General features: G+C 45.9%; 1 protein-coding gene across 1 annotated transcript in view; it reads left to right on the plus strand.

Moving 5' to 3' along the window:
* Positions 1-12762, plus strand: part of JAK3 (Janus kinase 3) — a 47952-nt gene that overhangs the window by 17445 nt on the left and 17745 nt on the right. The window contains exons 7-13 of the mRNA XM_072601687.1: positions 5080-5374; positions 5487-5609; positions 8169-8326; positions 9012-9123; positions 9660-9846; positions 9964-10109; positions 10446-10577. Of these exons, the coding sequence (XP_072457788.1) occupies positions 5080-5374; positions 5487-5609; positions 8169-8326; positions 9012-9123; positions 9660-9846; positions 9964-10109; positions 10446-10577 (1153 nt within the window). The remainder of the gene's footprint in view (positions 1-5079; positions 5375-5486; positions 5610-8168; positions 8327-9011; positions 9124-9659; positions 9847-9963; positions 10110-10445; positions 10578-12762) is intronic.

Below are 12762 nucleotides of genomic sequence, written 5' to 3' on the forward strand. Positions count from 1 at the left end.
AATAAATCCCCAAAGTCTATGAAGAAACGGAATTAAAAGCATGTGCCCCAAATGGTACAGGTGTGGTGGTGGCTGGAGATCTGACCTTAGTCAGAAAGTCCTGGACACAGTCCTGCCTCCCACACATGCTGGCTGGCTGGCTGGCCTGGGCAGATGGCAACCTTCCTGGGCAATTGTCTAAGATTGGAAGTTGCTGAATAATCATCCATCAGCATTGAGGGGGAGGGAGTTTCCAGTCAGTTCACAACTGAGTTTCCTAGATTGGTAGCTTCTCTGTCATTTAGAGATTTAGAAAGATGCCCAAGATCACAGAACTAGAATGTGTCAGAGGACTTGAACCCAGGTCTTTTTGACTCCTGCTGGACCACATAGTCACTGTCTCCAAATAAATGTGCACACACACATTGTATAATATATACATGTATGTATATTACATGGTTATGTATATATTGTATTAATATAACATAATGTATAGCATATATTATATAATATGCAATATGTGTATATATATCTATTGTATAATATATAGTATATAATAGGTTATATATAACATAAATGATATAATGTGTAATATACAAAGAGTACAAGTATAAGAGATGGGACAGCTAGGTGGTGCAGTGGACAGAGCACCAGTGCAGGAGTCAGGAGGACTTGAGTTCAAATCTCACCTCACACACTTGACACTCACTAGCTGTGTGACCTTGGGCAAGTCACTTAACCCCAACTGCCTCATCCTGGGTCATCTCTAGTCATCCTGATGAATATCTGGTCACTGGATTCAGATGGCTCTGAAGGAGAAGTGAAGCTGGTGACCTGCACAGCCCTCCCTCACTCAAAACAAAGTCAAGTCCCCATCATGTCATTATTTTTCTGATGGCAGGGTCTTCTTTGGCAACAAAGGACAAACACACACCCACAGAAGAGATGTTGCAAATGGGGTCTGACCAGGACTGATGCCAGCATGACCATCCCTAGCTAGGCCTCTCTTGCTTTCCTGGTTGTAGTATCATTCTTTTGTCTCATCTCGAACGTGCAGCCCACCAATGCACCACCATGATCTTTTTTTATGTAATTTAAAATTTTCAACTAACAAGCATTCTTTTTCCTCCCCTTAATCTCCCCCCATTGGAAAAACAAAACAAAATAAAGAAAAATCAAACCCTCATAACAAACGCACACAGACAAATGAAACAAATCCCTGTGTTGGTTGCATCCAAAAATATATGTTATCATTCTGCCTCTTAGTCTATTACCTTTGCATTAGAAAGCAGATAGCATTCTTCATCAATGGCTTCTTGCAATGGTGGTTTGTCATTTTGTTCATCAGAGATCTTAAGTCTTTAAAAGGTATCTCTGTTATTATTGCTTAACTTGTTTTCCTGGTTCTGCTCATTTCACTTTGCGTCAGATCATACAAGTCTTCCCAGGTTTCTCTGAATCCATCCTCTTCATCATTTCTTGCAGCACAATTATATTAATATACCAGTTTGTGGGCTTTTATAGTTTCCAGTTTTTGCACCTACAAAAAAAGTTGCTATAAAGATTTTTGCACATATAGGTTCTTTTTTCTTTTTCAATCTCTGTAGTCATCAGTCCATAGGCATTTATTAAGTTCCTACAATTTTTCAGGCACTTTTCTAAGTTCTGAGGATTCAAAGAGACAAAAGGAAGTCCCTGCCCTCAGGGAGCTCACTATCTAATGGACAAGATAAAAAGCTAACAAATATGTACACACAGGCTATATACAGGATGTTGTTTGTCCTTCATTTTTGAACAGGCCCAGTGACACCATAGGGTGAACTCTTGACTCATGAGTGAATTGGATTTAAGTGAGGCAAAGTTGCACAAATCTATCAACTCCCTCTATGACTCTAGAAGAGAGAGTGAGGCCATACACAAGATAAATAGGAGATAATTCACAGAGGGAAGGCAGTGGAATTAAGACGGGTTGGGAAAGGCTTCCTGTAGCAGATGGGAGTTTAGTTAGAACTTGAAGGTCAGTGGGGAGGTCAGTAGACAGAGATAAGGAGGAAGAGTATTCCAGACTTGGGGACACGATATTGCTGGATCAAAAGTTAATGATTTTAGGAGGCCCCAGTTCCAAATTTTAGAATGACTATACCAATTCACTGTCTTACCACCCCTTTCCTGTCTTTTTCATAGGAACTGTTATCTAGCCAACCCTTCCACACATTTTGTACCCGGTGCTCCCCTGTGTTGTGAATAAAATGGTGCCCTCATTTCCTCTCCTCTAAGTTGTCAGCAGTGTGACTTCTGTCCCCATTATTCCATTGAAATGGCTCTTTCCAACATTACCAATGATCTCTTAGTTGCTAAATCCAGTGACCTTTTCTCCAAGCTCATTCTCCTTGACTTCTCTGTTGCTGTGGATCACTGTCTCTTCATACTCTCTCCTCTCTAGGTTTTCAAGATCTGGCTCTCCTAGTTCTCCTTCTACCTCTCTGCCTATCCCTTCTCTGTCTCCTTTGTTGGATCCTCCTCCAGATTCCACCCTCTAACCATAACTTGTCCCACAGGATTCTGTCCTGGGCCCTCTTCTCTTCCTCTATACTGCTTCACTGGGTGACCTAACTTCTTCTGGTGGATTTAATGGTCATTTCTCTGCTAATGATTCTCAGATCTATTTATCCAGACCTAACCTCTTTGCTGACCTCCTGTCTCATATCTCCAGCTTCCTATTACACGTTTTGTGGTGGATAACCTGCAGACATCTGAAACCAAAAGCACTTAAAACTGACCTCATTCTCTTTCTCTTAAATCCTTGCCCCCTCTTCTTCTTAACTTTCCTATATTTGTTGAGAGCACCACCATCCTGCCATTCTCCCAAGCTTGAAACCAACATGTCTCTGTTTCTGTCTCTCTCTCAACACCCCCTTCCCCCCAATATTCAATCAGTTACTAAGATCTATCAGTTTTGCCTTTGTCACATCTTCCAAATACATTGCCTTCTCTCCTCTGATACCACCACCCCTCCAGTGCTGGTCTTCGTCAGCTCACACCTGGATTATTGCAAGAGCTGTTGGTGGGTCTGTCTGCCTCAAGTCTCTCCTCACTCCAATCCATTTTCTACTCATCCACCTAAGTGATATTCCTGAAGAACACTGATAGAAAGGAAGCCTTTAGTCTAATCAGGTCATTTCCCTACTCAGTAAACTCCTCTAGTTCCCAGTTACCACTAGGATCTAATATAAAACACTCTATTTGGCATTGAAAGCTTTCCATAATTTGGCTCCTTCCTACCTTTCTAGACTTACCCTTTACACCCCTCTAAGTATTTTACTATCTGGCAACACTAACCTCCTTGCTGCACTTCACACATGACACTCCATCTCTCAACTTTGTACCTTTTAATTAGTTGGCTGCCATGTTTGAAATGTTCTCCTTTGCTCATCTTCACCTCCTGACTTCCCTGGCTTCCTTCAAGACTCAACTCAAAAATTCTGCAGGAGTCCTTTAAAGATCTTCCTCAAAGGTAGTGCCTTTTCTCTAAGATTATTTCTAATTTCCCACATCTATCTATCTGTCTGTCTATCTATCTATCTATCTATCTATCTGTCTATCTATCTATCTGTCTGTCCGTCTGCCTGATCAATCTATTTATTTCTCTCTATCTCTTGCATGTACATAGGTACAGTACTTGTTTACTTACAATGGAAGCTCCTTGACTTTCTTTGTATCCTCAATGATGAGCACAGTGCCTGGTGTTTAGTTAGTTCTAATTCTTGAAAAAATGCTTGCTGCCTCATATATGATGAATAAAAAGACATTTATTAAGTATTTACCATGTGTAATGTGTATACTGCCCATATAAAATGTATGTGTCTATGTGGAATGTCTAAACATGTAGACAGGCAGTTCATCAGGGAGACACTAGTAGATATCTCTAGAATCTTTTCCACCAAGTGTCTGTGGCAGACTGAGATTCCCGCCTTGAGGGGAGCAGAAGAAGGGACAATGAGATTGACTGCTCTGTTCTCTGAGAAAGGGTATCCTGGATTTGAATTATATATGTCTACTTCCCTAGATATTACTGGTATTGAGGTACATAAAGCTTCCAGGTTCTCTGATCACTATCCCTTAAAGGGAGGAGGCAACCAAAGATACAACCCTGAGTTTACTCCCGCCAGCTTGACTCCTTGCCACCAAATTCTAGTTATGTAAATGATCATCATAAACCATGAATAAACATTGAGTAAGCCCAATTACCTAAACAAATGCAAACAGAAGTGGATGAAGTTACAAATGAAGTCACACCTTCAAGAATGAGTGAATGAGTTTTCTATCTGGGAGCGAGGTATCTCAGATCAATCAAAATCAGCCAAAGGGAAATGCCTTGCTGTTTCTAGAGAGGTGAGCTGGAAATTGAGGACATGTTAAGGAGCCAGACTCCCCTACATGTCTATAAGAGATTCTCTTTTTTCTCCCTGGAGTCATTCCCAAAGAGTCTGGAACCACATGTGTCTCTCAAAGAGAAGAATCTATCTTCTCCAAAGCTTGGAGAGTCTCAGGCAAAATGTACCAGGCTTGACGGGAGATGCAGGTTTCATATGTGGGAGACTGTGCTAACCACTAGGGATGCAAGTAAAAATGCAATACAATTCCTACTCTCATGGAGCTTACATTATAATTGGAGGATATCAGACATAGAACAGGGTTCATCTGGAGAGTCTATGGAAAGGATGGTGGTCTTTGAGCTTTCCTAAGGTTGAAGTAATAGGGAAGAAGGCAAGTCCCAGGGGCTTAGGGTACATTGGTAAGTCAGATGGCAGTGCCCAGGTATCCAGAGGGCATAGTGTCAAGGCAGATGGTAGGGTCAAGTCTTACCAGTTGGTGACTCCCTGTTCATCTATGTGGGATGAACAGTAATGTCCATTTGAGGAAGTAGAGGAGAGGAGGGTAGGGTCAGTATCCAGCCAGAAATAAGGGAAGGAGCAAGGAACCCTGGTAGAAATGAAGCCTTAGGCAGCATACCACCTTGCTCTGAAGACCACTCCCCAGCCCCTACCTTATAAGGCCTCTGGATATGGGTCATGTATGTAAATGGCTTCTCTTCCCCAGCTATAAATCCTGTATCCCAGGAAGCTTCCGACGCTTGATTCAGAGTCTCAGTTTCATGACTCGAAAACGTTATCGTCAGATGGTGCGCCGAGCCCTGAAGAGAGTGGCTTCCTGCCAGGCAGATGTGCACTTCATCATGCTTAAATACCTCATGGACCTGGAGAGGCTGAAACCTACTCGGGCTTCAGAGACCTTCGAGGGCCGGACGCCAGGGGCTGCATCTGGTCAGGACCCCAGCTGTCTCATCCACGTGGTTGGAGACAGTGGCATCTCCTGGACCCCTGGAGGCAGTGAGGTGCTGCTGTTGGGTCCCCCTTTGCTTTGAGAGTGGGATGGGGGATGAATGGCTCTGATGAGGGACCCCTCATCTGATCACCCTTGCCTCTCTTAATTTCTACTCTGGCCAGAGCCCCCAGCCTTTCTGCGATTTCCCTGAAATCGTTGATATCAGCATCAAGCAGGCCTGCAGGGAAGGTCATCTCAGTGAGAACCGGTTGGTCACTGTTACCAAGACCGACAACAGGATCCTGGTGAGTGCCACAGAAGGCAGCACTCCATGCTGCTGAACTATAGGGCAGAGGTGGCTGGCTGTAAAGTGTGGGCCAAGAGGCAAAGGGGAGGGAACATCTCTGTGCCTCACTTTCCTCATCTGTAAGATGTCAGGAAAGAAGATGAACTAGATGTTCCTCTATACTCTTCCCAGCTCTGGCATTCTCTGTTCTTAGGTCCCTCTCTCCCCTTACATTCTCAGTCAATCAATTAGCACTTATTAAGCATCTACTGTATTTCAGGAACAAGAATATACAGTCAGTTCTGTTATAACATTTGTTTTGAAAACATGAAATTGTTCTAAAACGATGGATATATTGGGAAATAATTTGAACAAGATCTGAAATTTTGGGTTAACTTATGCTCAATTTTGTCAGCAAGAAATGGAAAATTGTACCCAGCTGAGCAGGGCATAAAACACATACACACACACGCACGCACACGCACATGCACACACTCAGATACATGTATACATATTTATATGTATATACACACACTCACACACACACTTCAAACATATGCCAGTGGGATGACACCATTTTACAGTAATTTACAAGCTATATAACCCTTTCCAGTTTTCATAAGAAAACTTAAGGTCTATTTCAAGGTCTATTTATTCTGATTCAGTAGGAGCTGTGGGTGGAAGACAGCTGGTCCAAACCCACTCAATCCTTACTTCCTCCTCCTTACCTTCTGCTATCTCTGTCCCCGCTTCCTGGGATTGCTACCCACCAAGGCCACCCTGGGGCCCCATGAACTGGGGGTGCAGACACAGCATTAGTCAGAGGCTACTGGTATTACCACCATTTATGGTGTTTATGTATTTCTTAACTATTTAACATACAGTTGTGCTACCATTTTTATTAGATTCCTATCTTCTTTATGGGACAGCTAGATATAGCAGTGAATAAATAGAAGGCTGTGCCTGGAATCAGGAAGATTCATCTTCCTGAGTTCAAATCTAGCCTCAGACACTTCCTAGCAGTGTGACCCTGTACAAGTCACTTAACTGTTTGCCTCAGTTCCCCATCTGTAAAATGAGCTGGAGAAGGAAATGGCAAGAAAATCCCAAATGGGGTCATGAAAAGTGGGACACAACTGAGAAACAACTAAACATCTTCTCTATGTGTCACCAAGGAAGGTTTTGAATGTATTCCCCATAAGGCCTATGGCTTTTATTGCTCAATTTTGCATAGCATGACAATTTTTAGGGATTTGTACATCGAGTTAGAGTAGAACAATTCCTTCTCTTAGGGAGCTCACAGTTTAATGGAGGAGACAGTGAGCAGACAGCTATACGCAAACAATATACATGCAGGGTAAGTTGGGGGGCGTCTTGGAGGGAAGACACTATAATTAAGGACTGGGAAAGATAGGACTTCAGCTGAGACTCGAAGGAGGCCAGGGAAGCCAGGAGGAGAGTATGGAGGAGAAGAGCATCCCAGGTTTGGGAAACAGCCAGTGAAAATACTTAGAGTCAGGAACCTTGCTCATGTAACAACCAGGAGGCCAGCATCACTGGGTCAGAGAGTACATGGAGGTGGGAGAAGACTGGAAAGGTAGGAAGGGGCCAGGAGATTTTCTATTTGATTCTAGAGGTTGTAGGGAGTCTCTGGAGATTATTGAATGAGGAGGTATGTCACCCTCCTCCCCCAAGTGATGGTGTCAGAACTGAGATGGAGAAAAATCACTCTGAATGGAAGGAAGAGGGACTGGAGTGGGGAGGGCTTGAGACATATTTCAAATCATGGCAGCTGATGAGATCACTAAGTAAAACAGTATAGGGAGAGATGAGAAGAGAAGAGGAGAGGAGAGAAGAGAAGAGGAGAGGAGAGAAGAGAAAAGGAGAAGAGAGAGGAGGAGAGAGGGTAGGAGAGGGGAGGGGAGGAGAGGAGAGAGCCCAGGGTAGAGCCTTTGAGAGACCCTTACTGTTAGTGGTATGACATGGTGGAAGAGCCAGGGAAAGAGATAGAAAAGGAACAATCAGATATGGAGGGTGAGAACCAGGAGAGAATTGAGTATCAAGAAGAAAGTGAGCCAGTGTCAATGGCTGCAGGGAGGTTGAGGAAAATGAGGACCAAGAAAAGACCTTTAGATCTGGCAACCAAGCGTTTGCTGATAACTTTGGAGAGAGTAGTTTCAGTTAAATATGGGCAGAAGCCAGATTGCATAGAGTTAAGAAAAGAGTGAGAGGAAAGGAAGTAGAGGCATCTGTTACACAGATCACCTTCTCAAGCAGTTTAGCCACTAAAAAGAAAGTGAGATTTAAGGCAGTGGGGATCATGGGAAAGGTTTTTGAGGATGGAGAACACACAGGCATGTTTGTTTTTGTTTTTGTTTTCAGAATGGAGAGGCAAGACAGTCAGGGTTGTGACTTGCCTAAGGTCACACTGCTTGTGTGACCCCTCCCAGCTCTGACATTCTAGGTTCTGTGTTCTAAGGGCCCTCCCAGCTCTGACATCCTGAGTTCTAAGGGCTCTCCCAGCTCTGACATTCTAGGTTCTAAGGTTTTTTCTATCACTGACATTCTATATTTGTAGGAAGTTGAATTTCCAACTCTAAGGGAGGCCCTGTCCTTTGTCTCTCTGGTTGATGGCTACTATCGACTCACCACTGATGCCCACCACTACTTCTGCAAAGAGGTGGCCCCACCCCAGCTCTTGGAGAACATTGCAAACCAATGCCACGGTCCCATCACGTGAGAAACAACCACCCCAGCCCTTCCTCAGATCTCAACCTTTTCTTGGGCTGTGAGCTCCTGAGATTACATAAGCCTGTCCAAAAAAACACCAGGACCAAGAATTCTCCCTTTCAACCTAGAGGCAGCCATGTGCCCAATCTCTTTTGGACTTGGAAATCAGGAGCAATAACTTTGGGAAAGTCAACAGAGGCCTTAAGGGACCAAAGATAGCCCTGAGGCTTTGTAGCGCTTGGTTCCTAAAGAGTGATAAAGGGTAATAGTTGTATCAGTGAGTTTGATCCTGGGGGGAGGCAATGGGATGTAGTGGAAAAAACCCAGGTTAAGGCATGTGGGTCAGAATCCCCACCCTGTATATCTTTGTGACTTTGGCCAAGTCATTTGTCCTTTTTTGTGTCTCAGTTTCTTCATCTGTAAAATGAGAGGTTTCAACAACATGACCTTTAAGATTGTTTCCAGCTTTAAATTCTGGGGTCCTAATCTGAAAAGAGTGTAGAAGCAATAGGCCTGAAGATGGGAAGGCAGAGGGTTGGGCCTGGGCCTGGATCTGGATGCTCTTCAGGTCGACAAGCTTCAGGGCTGGACAAGGAAATGATGATGACCTTTTGCCTCTTTCTGTCTCTCAATCTTTCCATCTCTGCTTTTCTCTGCATTTCCTGCTGTTTTTCTGTCTCTCTCTCTGTAGGTCCGAGTTTGCTGTGAACAAGCTGAAGATGGGGGGGTCAGTTCCAGGATCCTATGTCCTTCGGCAAAGTCCCCAAGACTTTGATAGCTTCCTTCTCACTGTGTGTATCCAGGTCAGACCCAACAGCCATCGCCCACTTTTTTCCTCTGCCTAGCAGGGAAACTATAACTTGGGTCCCCAGGGGACTTGTTATACCTGTATTTTTATCCGCCTTCTCAGCTGTTTGCTCCACAGTGGAGCATAGACAGCAGGCTTTTTTTGGACTCTTTAAACCACAGACATGGGCAGCTGAGTAGTGTGGTAGATAGAAGGCTAGGCCTGGAGTCAGGAAGACTCATCTTCATGTGGTCAAATCTAACCTGAGACACTACTAGCTATGTGGCCCTTGACAAGTTACTTAACCCTGTTTGCCTCAGTTTCCTTGTCTGTAAAATGAGCTGGAGAAAGAAATGACAAACCACTCCAGTATCTTTGCCAAGAAAACCTCAAATGGGATCACAAAGAGTCACACACAACAACAAAGCTCACAGATACGTTCACATAAAGGAGGACTTTGGGATAGAACAAATCACATTGACCTCCTGGGACCCATAGCATCTAGACTAGCCAGCCCTACCGAGAGTCCCTTTCTCCTGCCTCCCCTTCCAGACACCCCTGGGCCCAGACTACAAGGGCTGCTTAATCCACCGGGACCTTTCAGGGAACCTCTTCTTGTCTGGGCTGAGCCGGGCCCACAGCAGCCTACGGCAGCTGCTGGCATCCTCCTGGGGCTGCGGGCTCCTTGTAGATGGGACTGCTCTGAGCCTTAGTAGCTGCTGCCCCCCCAGGCCCAAAGGTGAGTGAACTTCCTGGCACCGGCTCCACCTCTTGCTTTCCATTGTCTGAGGCTGGAGCTTGGGGATGAAGGAGAGGACCTAATGGAAATTTACCTCTTTTTAATCTCAACCCACAGAAAAGTCCAACTTGATCATAGTAAGGAGAGATTGCAACCAGTTACCGCCATCCCCAGCCTTAACCCCAGCCCAGGCCTGGCCTCAACCTCAGCGCCAACTCAGTCAAATGATGTTCCACAAAATCCCTGCTGACAGCTTGGAGTGGGTGAGTACAGGGAGGGGGAGTAGAGAGGAGGGGAGGGAATGGAGTAAGGCAGAGGAAAAAAGGTGGGGGAGAAGGTAGGATAGATTAGTGGAAGGAACCTCAGACTCTGGGTTCTAGTCCTGATTCTGGCACTGACCTGATGAGAGAGCTTCTACAAGTCTCTTCCCAATCTGAAACTCAGTTTTCTCATCTGGAAAATAGGAATAGGTATGACTCCCCAGGTCTGGGTATAGGCGCACTGTAGGAAGGTCCTACACAAATCCATGAGGTGAGTCCTGTTCCCTCCACCCCCCACCACAGACAAGCCCTCATCCCTATTTCTCTCCCTCTCCTCAGCATGAGAACCTGGGTCACGGCTCTTTCACCAAAATCTACCGTGGGAGCCGCCTGGACAAGGTGGATGGGGAGACCCACAAGGTAGAGGTTCTACTCAAAGTGATGGATGGCGCACACCAGAACTGCATTGAGGTGAGTGTCCTCGGTCCTGGCCCTGCTCCCTGCTTCCCCACAGCGTCTGCCCCCTGCCCGTATTCACAAGGCAGCCTTTGGCAGTCAGCCAGGCATTTATCCCAGCACCCCAGCATTCCTCACCTCTCGGGTAGCCAAGGCCCTATTGAGGTATCTTCTCTGGGCCTCCTGCCAGACCACACTCTTCTGAGAAGCACAAAAAGCAAGGTCAGCAGCCCTACAACCTCCCCAAAGTGCATGATGTTTGTACAAATGCCACAGTCAAGGGACTGCCCTCTGTTCTAATGAAGCAGGCCAGTCCCCTTCCGAGAAAAGAACATTCCTCCACTCTCTGGGATCTTGGGGAAGATGAAGTCTTCCTGGGGGCTGGGCGGGGAATGGGAATGAAGGAAGAGCTTTAAGACAGAAACAAAGATGAGACAGAGCTCTGGAGAGGCAGAAGGGCAGCCTGCCCTGTCAGGAGGACAGAGCATAGAATTCAGCCCAGAGAAAGAACAGAAGAACCTTGAACTCTTGGAGTTACTTTTAAGAGAGGAGCCTCTTCCTGGAGAGGAGCGAGCTGGAGCTTCTCAGGTGGAGGCAGTTTCTTACGCTTCAAGCAAAGATGGTGTGAATGCCCAGGTGCCATCACGAGGGCAAAGACATCCAGCACTGGTCAGGGAAAGCGAGGACAAGGAGCGGGGGCTGGAGACCCCCAATCAGGGGCTGCCGAGCCAGTCTGACGTTAGCCAGTGAGAGACCACATGTCTGGGATGTCACAGAGAACTGCTCCAGACAGAGCTGGCAATGTCCAAGCTGGGTGACCCAGGGCTGGAGAGGAAAGGGTAGAAGGACTGTGCTGACCCTTCCAGCTTCGATTCTGAAGTCTTAGGTTCTCCTGTTGGTTTCCCTTCATTCATCTGCCCTTTTGTCTTTCATACTTTGGATCCTAGGAGGAAGCGGAGGCAGGGGGGGGTGGGGGGGGGGGTGGGGGGGGGTGGGGGGGGTGGAGGTTGGGAGAGAAAGATCTGGGCTGAGGATTGTGACATTTGGGTTCTAGCCCCAACTCTGCTCTGACTTCTTAAATGATGTTGGAAATATCATTTCTTTTATTCTTCTATAAAATGATGGAGCTGAACTAGAGAGCCTGTAAGGCTCTATCCAGCTCTGACATCCTGTGTCTGAAAAGGAAAGATGTTCTGTGTTCTAAGGGCCCTCCCAGCTCTGACATCCTGTGTCTGCAAAGGAAAGATGTTCTGTGTTCTAAGGGCCTTCCCAGCTCTGACATCCTGTGTCTGCAAAGGAAAGATGTTCTGTGTTCTAAGGGCCTTCCCAGCTCTGACATCCTGTGTCTGCAAAGGAAAGATGTTCTGTGTTCTAAGGGCCCTCCCAGCTCTGACATCCTGTGTCTGCAAAGGAAAGATGTTCTGTGTTCTAAGGGCCCTCCCAGCTCTGACATCCTGTGTCTGCAAAGGAAAGATGTTCTGTGTTCTAAGGGCCCTCCCAGCTCTGACATCCTGTGTCTGCAAAGGAAAGATGTTCTGTGTTCTAAGGGCCCTCCCAGCTCTGACATCCTGTGTCTGCAAAGGAAAGATGTTCTGTGTTCTAAGGGCCCTCCTAACCCTGACCTCCTGTGTTGTAAGGGCCTTTGACATTTTATGTTTGAAAATCCCTTCCAACTTAAATGTTTCATATTCTAGGAGCCTATAAGTGGGTGTCTAAAGTCCTCATTTCACATGATGATTTTCTCATCACCACCACCACCCTCCTTCCTCCTAAAAGCTCCTATAACACTATGTGCCATACAACTGGACACCCAAGTACATGTCTAGGCCCACAGAAGCCTCAGAGGGACATCCTACTGCTCCTCTCTGTTTCAGTATCTCTCAGGCTTCTCACGGGAAATCTCTCATCTCAGATCATGGCCTGATGTAGCCTCACAGCATATCATCCACTTAGCTTCTAGTTCCGACAATAGACATCTCCACTCCCCACCTTGCGAGCACCTCTCACCCTTCCCTCTGATCCTTTTAATGTCAGACCCTTTTGCTCTGTGACTTGGGAATGGGAGTAGTCACATGCAGACAGAGAACAGCTGTTCTGTCAAGAGGGCCCTGAGGACAGAGTTTAGGCCAGAATCACAAAGCTGTCAGAATGATTCATTATTGGGAGGGATGTGTGTGTGTGTGTGTGTGTGTGTGTGTGT

This window comes from Notamacropus eugenii, chromosome 4, assembly GCF_028372415.1.
Source record: "Notamacropus eugenii isolate mMacEug1 chromosome 4, mMacEug1.pri_v2, whole genome shotgun sequence".
In the NCBI taxonomy this organism is placed as follows: Eukaryota; Metazoa; Chordata; class Mammalia; order Diprotodontia; family Macropodidae; genus Notamacropus; species Notamacropus eugenii.